This window comes from Motacilla alba, chromosome 3 (genome assembly GCF_015832195.1).
Source record: "Motacilla alba alba isolate MOTALB_02 chromosome 3, Motacilla_alba_V1.0_pri, whole genome shotgun sequence".
Lineage (NCBI taxonomy): Eukaryota > Metazoa > Chordata > Aves > Passeriformes > Motacillidae > Motacilla > Motacilla alba.
Window position 1 is genome coordinate 45,627,635 of NC_052018.1, and position 15,812 is coordinate 45,643,446.

The 15,812-nt window shown below is 34.8% G+C and overlaps 1 protein-coding gene across 1 annotated transcript in view; it reads left to right on the plus strand.

Annotated features, from left to right (window-relative positions):
- Positions 1-15,812, plus strand: part of FIG4 (FIG4 phosphoinositide 5-phosphatase) — a 54,455-nt gene that overhangs the window by 10,357 nt on the left and 28,286 nt on the right. Inside the window, exons 2-14 of the mRNA XM_038130767.1 lie at positions 2-100; positions 316-439; positions 3,434-3,590; positions 4,848-4,898; positions 7,500-7,648; positions 9,560-9,688; positions 11,138-11,238; positions 11,722-11,884; positions 12,436-12,533; positions 13,439-13,572; positions 14,051-14,167; positions 14,556-14,601; positions 15,446-15,594. Of these exons, the coding sequence (XP_037986695.1) occupies positions 2-100; positions 316-439; positions 3,434-3,590; positions 4,848-4,898; positions 7,500-7,648; positions 9,560-9,688; positions 11,138-11,238; positions 11,722-11,884; positions 12,436-12,533; positions 13,439-13,572; positions 14,051-14,167; positions 14,556-14,601; positions 15,446-15,594 (1,517 nt within the window). The remainder of the gene's footprint in view (position 1; positions 101-315; positions 440-3,433; positions 3,591-4,847; positions 4,899-7,499; positions 7,649-9,559; positions 9,689-11,137; positions 11,239-11,721; positions 11,885-12,435; positions 12,534-13,438; positions 13,573-14,050; positions 14,168-14,555; positions 14,602-15,445; positions 15,595-15,812) is intronic.

A 15,812-nucleotide genomic window follows, 5' to 3' on the forward strand; every position in this document is an offset into this window, starting at 1 on the left:
GCGGTATTTTCTGGTTGGAAGTAATCCTGCAGAAACCAAATACCGTGTTTTGAAAATAGATCGCACTGAACCAAAGGATTTGGTTATAATTGATGATAAGGTACGTGCCTCTGTAATTTGTTGCTGGGCTTTTTTTCCCAGTTGTTTCAAGTAATACTGGTTACTTGTTGGAAGCACTGAAATGGGAAACAAGGAACGTAGAATAGGCCTTTGGTTTGTTGTATATTTCACAGATTAGGCAAATTCTGCTATTCTCTGACATGAAATAACATATAACTACCAAAACAATAACTTCTGTGGCTTTTTCTTTCAAAGCATGTTTATACGCAACAAGAGGTGAGGGAACTTCTCGGTCGTTTAGACCTGGGGAACAGAACCAAGATGGGGCAGAAGGGCTCTTCTGGATTATCTCGAGCTGTCTCTGCTTTTGGTATAGTAGGTAAGCAGTTTAATTGATTTTATAACATCTTTTGTTTTCCTGGGAGGTGAGGCTTATTGTGTCATATTGTGTATCTTTCTGTCTCCCCCGATTTTATTTATTTATGAAGCTAAAGAGGATTTAGAAATTTGTCATGCTCAAAGATAAGTAAGTTTCTGTGTGTTTTTTGAAAACAGGTGGTCTGTAAAGGAGTGAAAGTTGTGCTGTAATCAGTCTTTTCTTTGTCGTTAAGGGACAGATCTAGGAAATAGCCAAACTCTAGAAACTTGATTGAAGATTTTACCCAACTCAGCTTATCTTAGAATACAAATCATGTGGAACCTGGCTTCTGAATTCCAGAGCTCACAGAATGCTTTTTAAAAAGAAAATTAAAGTCAACATTCTTTATTAAGCTCTATTTCTTTATCACACGCTATTCAGAAAGATAACTTTTCAGTTTGGTTAACTTTTTGCAGTGACATATTTAAAGATTTCTTTTGCATGTTTGAACAAGTATAACTAACTGGTATGTCAGCTGAATTTTAAAGTGTTGTTCAGCTGTCCATAAGCCTCAAGCATTGCTTCAAGGATTTAATAACTTCTAACTTCATCTGAAAGTCACTACTTTCCTGCCTATTGTCTGATGCTGAGGTCAGTATATTGGTGGCTGATGTCTCTAAAGTAAATGTTAATATGTGCTGTGACAGCTCTCAAGAATACTCTGTGGTTTATTAGAGTCAATATACACCTGGACATCTAAAGCCAAAGCTGCAGAGAAAGTGGAGAATGCAGTTACTTTAAAGGATGCTTCCGAATTTTGTATAACAATCAAAACATAATAAAATTCTATTCTAATCCAAAGTGGCAAATTAAACAAACTTTATTCTTCATTCTTTTTGCCTTTGAAGCATTTTGGAACTCATCAGTGCATCCAGCTTTTCGGAAATTCCTCATATAGTATTGATGTTTCTTACTGATTTAAGAGTATTCATAATATGGGTAAACCTAAAGGAGCTTCTAACAGCCTTGCAGCATTGTGGTTTGTTTTTTTTTGCACACGCCATCAGTCCTCACTGTCTAAATATGTGATAAATATTTGGTTGAAAAGTGGTTGCAGTCAGTTAAAATTTTGCATCCCAATTGTATGCCTGTTTATACGTACTGCTCATAACAGGAGAGTTTCTGTTCTGTAGCTGCACAAATGTATTGGTTAATGGATATGGTATATGTATTTCTAGGTGACTCTTTAGAAGTAACAAACTCCCTTATCAGATTATATACTTCCAAATTACATGATTCAGACCATATCCGTATAAACATGTAATTTGAAGGAATGCAACCGGTTGTTTATTTCTGCCTCCTGGCTCAGGTCAGAAGAACAGGGCTATTTTTCCTAAAATTGTAAAGAACAGCTTTGTTCTGTCCTCTAGTTATTTCATTAACCAGATGCAGTACATTCAGTGCACTCAGAATGGGGGTGCTGATAGGCTGAGTTCTTGTTTACTTGTAGTGTTTAAAAGTGGAAATTGCTTTTAAAGAGAGAGAACCAGGCCAGGGAGAAAGGCTCAGTTCCTTGCCAGACTTTTCTATAATGTCCGATGAAATTCAAAGGACAGAGACTGTTCACGAAAGTGATTTTAGTACCTGGAGGATACAGGAAGAACTGTGACTACTATTTAACAACTGAAATTCAATAGTCTGCTTCAAGTGGAAGGTTTATTTCTTATTGTCAGCAGGGCCTCCTGTCTTTGTGCAGGTGAGAGCATTTTTCCAAGGGGGGCTAATAAGGTGGAAGAAAAGATTGCAGTTCATTCGATCACGTTGCAGCCTCCAGCAGTGACAGGGAGGCAAATGTGTGCTCTCCTCATCCTTCTTCTTTACTTTGTACTGCAAAGCTAAAAGAACTGTGCGTAAATACAAGTAAAACTGAATTGTGAGGGCCCATTTGTAACAGGTCATCATCATCATCACCTCCCTCACCAATTTAATTTATTTGTTTATAGTTCATTTATTTGTTATAGTAGTGAGTGAGTTTCAAGCTCTCAGCAACCTATCAGAGCAGCTACCTCCAATAGCTACTTATTAATAAGTAAATACTTATTAAAGTATTTACTACTTATTAAAGTATATTACTGCTGTACTATACTGTATTAGTAACACATTTGAGTTCAGGAGTGGTTATGTATTTTTATTTTTCATTTGAATTTTTACATTTGTGTTGTATTTAAAGGTTTGTTACACTTTTTCCCAATCATATATAACAGAAATATCCAAAGGAAGCACTCCATAAAGAAGCATGGCTGTGCCCTACAGGGAATGAGGGTGGAGGCTTCAGAAGCCATCTTTTTATAGGCAATAAAATCAGACACTGCCTGTTCTACCTTCTTAGCCTTCTGTGTTTCAGCAGGGTCAAGTGTTGATATCTGAGAGAGGAAACAGGAAAAAAGGGAGCACCCCTGATACTCTGAATTGCTGATTTGGGGGAGATGGTGCTCTAGTCAAGGAATTCAGTTCCAGGAATTCAGTTAAGGAGAGAGAGCACAAAGGTGTTGTTTTACCCTCAACTCCTTTTGCTGTTCTGTGTTCCCCAGCAGAGAGTACATGAACCTGAAAAGAAAGTTGGAGTCTGGGATTCTTCCTTACCCTGGAAAATTAACCTTTACTATTTGAAGTAAATAGTGCATGCAGCACTCTGAGACACATGAGAGTCCTATCAAAAGCAAATACAAGGATGTTAAGTAGACAGAAACATAGTCCAAATTTTCAGTGTCCTTACCCTGCTACCAAGTGTTAAAAATATGCACAGTGGGAGGGGAAATAAGTAAAAGTGATGTATTTAATTGATTAATGTGAGTGAATTTTAATACTGTATATATATATATATATGCATACACCATTTAGAACAAAGAAAAATTCTTTGAAGTCTTGAGACAATTCTGATACTGTTCTGCTAAATATGTTTCATCAAATAAACACAAATATGCAACTAAAAGCATTGTAATGCTGTTTTAACAGGTTTTGTCAGGTTTTTAGAAGGCTACTACATTGTATTAATAACAAAAAGAAGAAAAATGGCAGATATTGGAGGTCATGCAATATATAAAATAGAAGATACAAATATGATCTACATTCCAAATGACTCTGTTAGAGTCAGTCATCCTGATGAGGCCAGGTAAATAATGCTGGTAATTAGTGTGTACTTTTTGAATATTTTCTAAACAATGTTGAACTTCAGCTGGAAACTTCAGTCATGGAGTTTTTGTATTAGTATGTCATTCAAGCTATTTTATCTTGTTGGTTGGAAAATAGACTACAAGCTCCTTAGTGTCTAGCACGGAGAGTAAATACAGCTGTCATAGTCTTCTAGAGTTTATTATCCACATTTCCATGTCACAGCTAAGTTTAGCAAATCTGCACCAAGAAGTGCCAAATATAAGCATTGTTCCTGTAAGGGCAAAGTAATGCTAATATTGGTTTGTACAATTTGGGGCACTGTTCTTTATTTAGTAGCTTTTGTATGATGTTAATCTCACCTGAAGAGATCTTTTGTGCCCTTCAAGAGGTGCTGAATAGATTATTAATTGATTCTGTGCTGTCAGAATCTTGTGAATGTTGCAGTTGTAAAGGGTGACGAAAAGATTCACTGATAAGTTTGACTGCTTCCTTATTTTCAGGGACTTTTTTATGAAGAGAGAAGTTTGAGCCTTTATGTTTTTATCAGGATAGGGTAACTTTTCTTATATGAAATAGGAGGCAACTGCTATCAGCAAACTGTAAACAGTCTGTACTAAGTGTGAATAGTCCAAAAGTAATGATTTATGATAAATTGATGTCAGGTAATGAACCAAGCCAGTAGTAAATATTTAAAAAGCCTCCACTTTAAGGTGAGATTTATCATAGACCTCAGTCTCTCCTCTTAGGGTGCAGCAGACCATGTTATCTAACCTACATATTTATGGTGTCAGCCACTGTATTATTCATAGACAATGTAATGGTTTCTTCTGGGAATTTTCAAGGCTATGACAGATTTTACTAGATATCTCTTTTCTTGTTCATTTATTTGAGAGTAATGGAAAAAATTTATTTCTTTTGTAGTATTTTTGAGAGTTTTCTTTTTTAAGTCCAGAAAAATTTGATGTGCATAAGTGGAAAGTAGAACTACAACTTTACAACTGTAAAGAAATAGAGTATGTGTATGAGTAGACATTAGTTTTGTTTTTCTGGTTTTTTTAAAAGGGTATTTGATTTATTTATTCTATATGCTGATATCCTAGTTTAATTACCTGTCAAAACAATTACAGTGAGATAGGAAGGGAACATAGGGTGAGAATCAATATTTATGTGTAATTTCTGTGATCCTCTGAATGACATCTTATAGTCTATCTCATTAAAATAATAATTTTTCCTACAACTTGAATTATTTTGCTAGGTATCTGAGAATCTTTCAAAATGTGGACCTTTCTAGCAACTTCTATTTTAGGTAGGTATTAGTTACTATTCTTTTTTTTTAAATGTGCACTTACACTTGCTAGAGGATTATAAGTTTTGCTTTTGATATCCAAGACTTTTAGGTTGATTTTCTGTAGAAATAAGACACATGATCATGCTGCTTGTCCAATTTCATTTGTGTATTTTGAACCTGCTTTCTCCTTTAATCAATTAGCTAGGAATTTAGCCTCCATTAGGTGAAGAAATATAAAACTATTAATGTCAGGGAAAAAAGTTGACACTGAAATTACTGTTTCTACAGACTGTTCAGCCTTGCCAGATTATGCAGTTCTCTCTTTGGAAAAGTGTTATGTTTCAGGAGGATTGCTTGTCTTGTTGTTTATTCTTTATTGATCTCATTTTCCATAAATAAAGCTTTGCCTTGACTCAGGAGCAAAAGTAGAGAAATAGGTCCTCATTTAAGATATACCCCATCCAGGGTGTGTCTTTCATAGGGCTTTCTAGGCATTGCAGTTCTCTTGTTTATTGTTTCATGAATGCCATACTGAAGACAGGTTTCTGTGTCCCAGCTCCTATTAAGTAAGATTTTTGGGACAGCACAAAAATGGGAGAAATGTGGTGGTAAACCTGACAGTAGTAGAAGAAGACTTGAAGACTTTTTAAAAAGCAAAAACAAAACAAAAGCAAAAAAAACAAACCCCAAAAAACCCCAAAACATCCTCTTGCAATTACCAAAAGGTGTGTCAGTCTAGAAGATGCTTCCTCTTGGAAAATGAAGGCTTTCACAGCTGGATCTGTGAAAATAAAACCTACCCAAGTTGTGTGTGTTTCATGTTTTGGTGTGTGAAAGATTTTTTGCAGTGTAAAACCTGAGTTTTTGTTCCATGCATTGTCTCCCAGCCCTTTTTCTATACAACTTCCCCCTACTACCTCCTTTGCTTGGAGATGACAAATTTGTACCGTTTCTGTGGTTTTACGTAGATGGGAAAGGAGAAGATTCTTATGTGACTCTGATAAACACATTTATCATAAAATGAATCACAGAATGGTTTGGGCTGGAAGGAACCTTACAGATCATCCAGTTTCAACCCTACTGCACTCACAGTACAGAATTTCCTCCTAAATCTCTCCAGTTTTAGTTTAAAACCCTTCCTCCTTGTCTAATCACCATCTGCCCATGTAAAAAGTTGCTCTCCCTCCTTTTTTATAAGCCCTCCTAAAGTACTGGAAGGCCATAGGGAGGTCTTCCCAAAGACTTATTTTCTCCAAGCTGAAACTGTAGAATTAAGTTAAACTACATATATAAAATTTCTTGTAGAGAAAAATTAGTAAGTGAATGACTTATACAAAAGTATGTTTTTGGCACAAATCCTGTGTGGCATAAGGAAAACTTTCCTACTGGCAGATAATTTACTGTTTCTGTTTTATTTTTCATTAAAGAATTTTTTCATAAAACGTTTTTGTGTGCTGTCTTTAAACTGCATATTTAGCCTGATTTTCACTTTCAAAAGGAGAAACAGGATGATACTAGTATTCTTTCTTATTGTTTAGAATTTTTTTAATCTATCAGCTTCATTTAAATTGTTGTTGGCTGAAAGCATAACACATTTTTCTGCATGATTTTTATATAAATTCTGAAGAAAATTAGAAATAAATTATGAGAAAACATTTGGTCTAAGGGGAGAGTGGGGGAAACAGCCTGAACATGTCTCTTACTGGGATACTGTTTAAAGGTTCTGTTATGTGCAAACAAAGCATGTTACAGAAATTTTTTTTCCCTAACAGATGGGTGAGGACATTATTATGGAAATATGTGGATGCATGGGTTACTCTTTGTTATCTTTAGGGATAAATCTAAATGTCCAATGTTTAAATAATTCTTTAGATCTTTAAGGAATATCTAGAACTTATATGAGGACCAGTAATCACTGATTCTCTCTTAGACTGAAATCAAAATATATGAGTATTTGTGATTTTAACTGTAGTGTACCTTTGGTTTCTCCTGTGGAAGAAGCCTAGTAGCTTAAAAAAATTTAGCCATTAGTATAGAGTGTTAGTAAAAGAGGCATGAGGTGGAAAATTTGTAACCATTGTGGAACTAATTAAAAAACCTCTGTTGTTTATTCAGCAGCCAGTACCTTAACACGCATCTGTGCTGCAATCATAAATTTGGGGACAGATACCAGTTTTGTAGACCAGTTTTTTGGCTGTTTTGCATCCAGGTAGCAGTTAGAAAGTAGCAGCAATTAAATCTCAGAAATATGAGGTTGTCATTGTATATAGATATTTCTGATGGAATAGCTTTTTTAAAACTTCTGGAATGCTTCTTGGGACATGGTGAATTAAGTTTCTTGATATGCTTTGTTCAAAATATATGTTTAGTTTTCAGTTAAAAGAAGAATATAAACACTTTTTCAGTTTTTGTAAACTGTAAACAGTTTCTGTGTTTGTAAAGCTTCTTTGGGAAATAATTTGTGTCATCTGCCATTATAGAATCAGAATCTGTGCTTCTTGTTCAGAAGTCTTTTCTATAAAATAGTACTGTGTTAAATATAAGTACAGATGGAAAGTAAGGGCTTTCAGAAAATTCCTTTGCATCTGCAATTATTAATAAATGTCAACTGTCTATCAGTTACAGCTATGATCTGTCTCACTCCCTTCAGTATAATCTTACTGTCCTGAGAATGCCACTTGAGACATTAAAAACTGAAACAACCCAGAGCCGACAGGAGAGTTTTGATATATTTGAAGATGAAGGACTTTCAACACAGGGGGGAAGTGGTAAGAAAACACATTTAATTAAACTGATGTTGTTGGTCATGAGTGCATTTTAAACTATGTTCCACTTAGGTTTACTTTTGAGAAACATTCGTGTCTTCTCTTGTTGGTCAGTAGTATCCTAACAATTGTGAGTTAATAAAAGATTTTGTGAAGTGCCAAATACATTTCAATGTGAGCAATGTGATTTCTAGAGGTGTCAAGTCATTGTTTTAAGTTACATTGCAAATTGGGAAGTTGACTGAGCATGCTGACATTTTTCAGCAATTGATTACTCAACTGACTTTTGAGTCTTCCAACAGGAATGAGTTACAAGGAGAGTGGAAGCAATAATTGATTAAGTACCAATACATTTTTTTTGGTTTTATGTTGGAGAATACTGACAACAGAGGATCTGTATGAAGTTAGCATCATCTTACTGTGTAACCCCTGTCAAGAAATGTAAGAAAAATTACTCATTTCAGTTGGAAACTTCAGCCTTCAGTTTGGATCTAACATATTCATAAGAGTATAAAGATGAGCAGCCAGAGAGAAAAACTATTTTCTCTCCCTTTTTCTTTATGCGCACACACACAGAGAAAGTTTCTCCTGAAATTCTTAATATTGGATTTTATTCTGTTGAATGAAACCCCCCTGCCCCCAAGGAAAAGATATTAGTAACATGGTCATATATATCAATATATCAGCAACTGGTTATCAAATACTACAATATCAGAAAGGACCATAAGAAATGAAGAGAGCAATAATTCCTCTTCTGCAAAGACTCTAATCTGGAGGATCCCTCAGGAATCCTTACAAAGGCACCATCTTTTCTATGGCTTTGTAAAAACAATCAGAAATGAAGATGCCCTAACCTTGACCCCATCAGCACTGTGTGCTACTCACCTATATAATCATAGAATATGTGTAACAAACAGCCACCTGTCATTTAAGAATTAGTTCTCACCAAAGTAATGCTGCTAGTAGTAAGAAAGAGGAAAAATTGCTGGCTAAGTGCTTATGACCAGCTTCTGCTTACAGTCTGAATTCGTTCATGAAAATATTTTGGTTACATCAGTTTTCCCTGGGCTTATAGTAAGTTGGGTCTAGGTAGCAATAGTTTGTTCAACAGCTGCATTTTCACCTGCAGTCTGTAAGAAGAACTCCTTTTTCCTCCAGCAGAACATTTGAATGCTGTAGTTGTCTGCTATAATTGGCATTCATACTGCTACAGTACAATTTGTCCTGTCAGAAACTTCATTTGCAAAAAGTGTGAAAAAATATAGGCAATAGAATTCTTGTCCTCTTTCTTCTAAGTTTCGGATTAATTCAATTCCCTCTACCACCTTTCAATGACAGTTGTCATCTTGGTCCTGATATTTGAAAGAGAAGAAGACTCTGATTCCAGATATATCAGAAATAGAATTTTAATTTGTAGGCCCACAATAGCTGTGCTTCTTGGTGTTAGTGCAAATTAGGAAAACTATGTTGAGTTGTGTGAAAAAGGATTGATGCTCGTGATCTTCCAGAACCTCGTAGGTAATTAGAGATGACGCAGAATTGAGAAGCTTATAAAGTTCTCCTGTATGGAGGAATTCAACTGGAATTCACAACTTTATTTCCCTTGTTATCAAATCCCTTGATGCTACTCTGTAGAGATTTCTTTTCAATCCTGAAGTTTATCAGTAACTTCTGCGTGGAGGCACTCAATCACAACAGTGAGTGACAACTCCAGAAAAACTGCAAATCCTCATAAAGGCTGGACTTCAACATGTGGCTGGAATTATCTGTTCAGCAAACCTCAAGGATGCAAGTAAATGCTACACTGAGTTGCAGTCAAGGGAAAATCAAAACAAAGATCCAATGTCCTGGATTTTAAAGCAGGTGTGCTTGTTTCTTAATTACTAATGCATTTTCACTGTAACAACTTCCTAGGTGTATTTGGGATTTGCAGCAAGCCTTATGAAAAGTATGTGTGGAATGCCAAGCTTCTGGAAGCAGTGAGAACTGCTGTTCATCGTGACTGGCTGCTGTATATTATTCATGGATTCTGTGGGCAATCAAGTATCCTTCTACTGTCATAATGAATTTTGGTTTATCAGTTTTGAAAAAACCCAGATTGAACATTGAATTATTTCTTTGTCATATAAATACCATTCAATTTTTTTACTTTTTAGCTTTTATTTTCTTTACTTTCCAAGTAAGAAATGTAGTTATTGTAAGAGGACCTGAACACAGGTAGGCAGCATTTTCAGTGAGGCTCTGTTAATAAGTGTGGGGTTTAGTAGTAAAGAACTTGAGAGGATTTTTAGGCTCAGCTGTATTTTTTTGCAGATGTTTGAGGAAAGGAAGAAAAGCTAAGCAGAACTGAATTGCTGACTGATCTGGTTTCAGCTGTGTTTAAACCATGACATTGCCATAGAAATGCTCTCCTACTAATCTTCTCTGAAACATTTTTTATTTACTGAGATTTGCAGAAGTTCTTGTATTTACTGTCTTTCTGTTCAAGATGATGATGGAACTTCAGCCCTGCTGTGTGAAGAGCACTAGGACTAGAGACTGTGTGAAAGTCTCTTTTCTTGCCTATATACTATTTTAAATCGTTAAAAGAGTCTATCTGCATTGTAGCAGGAGGAGCAAAAGTCCAAATGCATAAAGCAGTCCAAAGAAATGTCAGGTTATGTGTTAAGAATTTAGTCTATTACAAATACACTGTTTTATTCACCAACACTATCATGTTAGCTTAAAATTTCTGGGGAAGCAAATAAAATTATGAAGTTAACATTAGTGGTATTTGCAAAATTTAATTTTGCTTTTTTATGATTGTAAGACCCTTGATCATTGGCTTAGTCCCCAGACAAAAAGCAAGATCTATTTTTATATACCACTATCTTATTTGTGGTCTTACTTAATCGAAGCTGGGTCTGACCACCAATGTTATACCTGCAGCTGCAGGAGTGAGCAAATATCTTCTGAACTCTTTCTTGTGCCTACCTAACACTGAGGAAGCAATGGTAGTCACACTAGGCTCTGATTCTCTTTGGTTTTAGTGAAATGGAAAAAGATTGTTGCTTAAGTGGTTGCAAATTTGTATATTTTTCTAAACAGATTAGTAGAGGGTGACTAATATACTTCACCTGAAAATGAAGCTCCCAAGTTTTAATCCCAGTATTCACAAAAACAGCATTTGCAGTGCTGGGTGTATCTTGTATCTATTTCACCTCCACTGTCATTTCATAAAGTAGAAATGCTGCTTCTCTTCTGTAGGTTCTGAAAAGTGGGTGATGTATTGCAACGTAGATTTGCTTTTCAAAGTTCTTAAAACAGATTGTTGGAAAGGACAATGTTCTTTTCCAGCTGCAAAATAAGTCTGGAAGTGATACCACTGTTAAGGTGATTTTAGTAAATCAGATGTCTAGGTTTCATGCACTTTTGTTAGACCTTATTTTTACATGCATAAAATAAGTGAACAAAAATTGCATGTGACATGTAAACCTTAACTTCTCTTTCAAGAACTGTTAATATATGGCCGCCCTATATATGTCACTCTGATAGCCAGAAGATCAAGCAAATTTGCTGGAACACGTTTTCTGAAACGAGGAACAAACTGTGAGGTAAATCAAATATGATTTTCCTCCTGCCCCTCCCTAGTAGGAAAGCTTGAACTTGACTGACTAAGAGCTGAAATGGTTTGGAGGGTATAAATTAGCTATAAATTATGCTATTAGATGATATTATCACAGGTATCATTATATTTTTCATTGGCATAGTAAAATTGTTCCTAAAATAATACATTTAATAGTACTAAATTGTTTTGGTTTTTAACCACTTTTTACCACTTTGGTTTTTTACCAGTTTTTTGGCACTTGTTTTGGTTTTTTACACTTAGAGATAATGTTATTTCCCAAACTGAGGGAAAAAAAAAATTGTAATATGCATTAGGGACAAATGGGAATTTAACCTTCAGTGTTGTTCTCACTACTGTGGTTCAGCGTCTCACAGTTTAATTGTGCTCTGTTTGTAATGATCAATTCTCTGTACTGCATGCAGCTTTGAATGTCATGTCTACATCATATGTGTATTTCTGTTTGGTTTAGGGAGATGTTGCTAATGAAGTGGAAACTGAACAAATACTTTATGATGCTTCAGTTATGTCATTTTCTGCGGGGAGTTATTCTTCCTATGTTCAGGTTCGAGGGTCTGTCCCTCTGTACTGGTCTCAAGATATTTCAACTATGATGCCTAAGCCACCCATAACACGTGTGTACAAATTATTCTTTGTGATAGATTATGGTTAGTGCTGTGTCCTAAAGGAACATCTGAGAGAATAAGTGAAAACTGAATTTGCAAAAATGAGCACATTGTCTGTTCACTTGTGCTTTGTGAAGCCATAATTCAAAGTAAAAATTAAGAGAAAATCTCCATCTTAGACTTCACATTCAAAAATTAAATAGGAAATGTTTCTGTTTGAAGATGTAAGCTTTCTTTGTATTACTTTGTGTGTGAAGTTAGCTACATTTATCTTAGTATTGTGGATAAGTTATTAAACCTGTTGAAAATGGTGGAAAATGTCTGGGCTGAGATTAATGGGGCCAGAATAATTGTTCTGTATAAGCATTTAATGAAAATTTAAGAAGTTACCTGCAATTCGGCAAAGGGAATATTTTTTTAACAGCTTTTGTATGAAAAAGGGGGAAAGGATTTAACTGTCTCATTACTACCAGAGAATAAATGCATCTTTTGTGAAGAGTACTATTAAGGGAAAATGCTACTGCTCACTTATTATCATCTTCAATTTATGTTTGTTTCAGTGGACCAAGCAGATCCTTATGCACACGTAGCTGCTCTTCACTTTGACCAAATGCTTCAGAGATTTGGCTCTCCCATTATTATATTGAATCTTGTGAAGGTACAATGTTTTGAATATGTTCTATGTGTTTGATTTTTAATACTATGTTTCTTTCTGTAGAGTCACTGTGTAATTTTGATTATGTTCTAAAACTAATATTAGCTTACAAGTGAAATATTTTCTTCATAAATCTCATCCTACAGGATAAAGTACATAACTCTGCTTCTACTACAGCCCTTCAAAAACAAAATTTCCCATGTTTAGAGATTTCTTACAGTAATCTTTCACTGTTTTTTTCAGGTTTTTGCTATTACCCATTGGATCTAAATCCAAATAAATGTATCACTAAATTTAATTTAGCACTAAGAACAACTGAAATAGTATAGTTCCATTCAAAGCGAGGTTGGAACTAGATGACCTTAAGGTCTCTTCTAACCCAAATCATTCTGTGGTTCTACAAAAACAAATGTTATATTCAGTCAATGGCAACACAATTCAAATTTTCAAAAATTCTTGCAACACTGGGAGATGGGAGCTGTTGTTTGCCATCTCCTGCCACTAATGTAAAAGAATTTCCCTTTGTCCTCTTATATTCCACAACTGAATGAGATGCTTCCCTTTCTGCCTGTGTTTTTGCTTCTCTTTTGTGGTTCTCCATTTCATCTACATTGCCACTTTTATTTCTGTGTTTTCTTCTTTATGCTTACAGCATACCATTTTCAGCCAGTGATTATGCACAATTGAAACAGGTGACTTTTACTACTAATACAAAATGGTTGTTAAAAACATAAAATGTGCAGATTTTTCTATCTTTTCTGTTTTTATTTTAATTGTACTATTTATGAAGAAATGCCTGTTGTTGTTACAGCTTCCACTTTTGATTTCCATCATATATGCATATGTGTATGGGTTATATATGTTTGTTAATGATTTTTGATGTTAAATTCATTTTCTTTTTGCTAAAGGAACGTGAAAAAAGAAAGCATGAAAGGATTCTCAGTGAAGAACTTGTTGCTGCTGTGACATATCTCAACCAGTTCTTACCCCCAGAGCATGCAATTATATATATTCCCTGGGATATGGCCAAATACACTAAAAGGTAGAAAAAGGCTTTTCTGTACTACTGCTTGTAGCTGAAATGCACACATTAGTGAATGTTACTGAACATAAAGCAAATGTCACTGAACAAAACAGCAACTTCCAAACAAAAAAATGGAATGTGATTCCGGATGACCATACATCCTTTTCTGCCTCATTCATAATTTTGAATCACAGAAAGTTTGGTAGAAAAAAATCTGTGTGATGTAAAAATCAAGGGATTTTAGTTTTTTTATGTCTTCTGCTTCTAGTTTATATAATGTTTTTTATCAAAAAGAAGCAAAATTGCTTAGATACAGTCAGTCTTTCTCTCCTGTAGAACCTAAGAGAACTGTAAGCATAATTACAGTTGAATAAATAAAGCTGTGATATGGGCCTGTTTTTAAATGATTTTCGTTATGTAAAAACTTTTTATGTAGTGTGATTTTTTTTAGTATTAATGTGTCTTGATGGTCTTTTATTTTTCCCCCTCTCCTCAGCAAACTGTGCAATGTCCTTGACAGACTGAATGTGATTGCAGAAAGTGTAGTGAAGAAGACTGGATTTTTTGTAAATCGACCTGATTCCTACTGCAGTATCTTGCGTCCAGATGAAAAGTACCTATAATTTATTTAATGCCTAACAAATAGCACCTATTCCTTAGAAAGCTGTTTGGAATTTCTGTGTTTATTAAATTATTTGTTATTTTAAGACTTACTAATTTGGAAATTACTAAGTGACTTCTTTTGAGACATACTAATAAGATGATTGTCATCTAAATGTTACTGAGTCTGTTGTTAACCAGTGGATTTTATGGTTTTATAAATACAAAATATAAAACCTTTTTTAAAAATAGAAACTGCATTTGCTTAGACTGCTGCAGATGAACTCTCAAGTCCCTGAAAATCCAGAAGTAACTATCTGTCACTGAGTAGATCAATACATGATACGATCTGTTATTTTATGAAATAATTTGAAAGTCATTCTGTTTTGTTTCTTTTTCAGGTGGAATGAGCTGGGAGGTTGTGTTGTTTCCACTGGTCGCTTGCAGGTACTAAAATATACTTCTTTAGTTCATAGTGATGTAGGTCAGCACTCCCAAAGAACAGTGAATCATTTCACTTAAATGCCTGATTGGTGACTCACAGACTGCTCTTAAATTAATATTTATAGTACATATTATTATGGCTGTCCTTCCTAGAAATCTAATTGAGAATTAGGGCCTTAAGTTCTTGCATGGTACCCCAAAACCTTATGGTGTTGGAATTGTATCTTTGCTGGACTAAGTCTGAGAAATGCTTGTATTTTAAACTGGTTTCCATTACTGTTTAGTCTGTAATGTTACCGTTGCAGTGAAAGTTAAACCAGCAGCATTTTAGCAAACTGTGTCATAAAATGTTCTACAGAAGATGTGAGGAATAAACGCATACTTAACCCTGGTAACATATTCATACACATGAACATGGATTGCTGACATTTTCACTAGTGTTAAATATTTTGTACATTGTTACAGTTTCCAGCACTAAAAGAAAATAAAACTAGAAACATGTCTTCCTTTAAGTTCAGAAAAGTACTGACTAAACTGCAAACCATACAGTATAAAATTTATACCTTAATGTTATGGGTATATACTCTGAACACAGGGCATAGTCTTAAGAAGCATTAGTTGTTTTGGCTTGCCATTCATAATTTTGTATTTCTTCCAAGTTAGAGAGCATGTGACCATTCCTGTACTAGCTGATCACTGGGATATGTTTGTTGAGGGCAGATCAACAGCAGAGCAGATAAAATTTGACATAGTTTGAGATTTGATAAGACTTAGCTAGTAGTAAAAAAGTAATGAGTGTAGTAATTTGTTGATTAAGAGAAGTCTTTTATTTGGATTGCTTTACCAGACTGGAGTCCTCCGAACCAACTGTGTGGACTGTTTAGATCGCACTAACACAGCCCAGTTTATGGTGGGGAAATGTGCTCTGGCCTACCAGTTGTATTCATTGGGATTGATTGATAAACCAAATTTACAATTTGATACAGATGCTGTAAGGTAAGATAGATTAATAGTGTGTGTCATGGTTTTAATTTTTAATTTTGAGTCAAGAGATTATGGAGAATTATGTCCATGTAGAAGAAGCCTACAGTTATTTCTGCTTGAATGATTTCATGTTTATTTGTCCACGTTTAAAACATCTTTCATACTTGAAATTTCGAGAAAATTCTGTCATGCTGAAAGTTCAATCTTCTGGAAAAGTATGTTTATCAGTC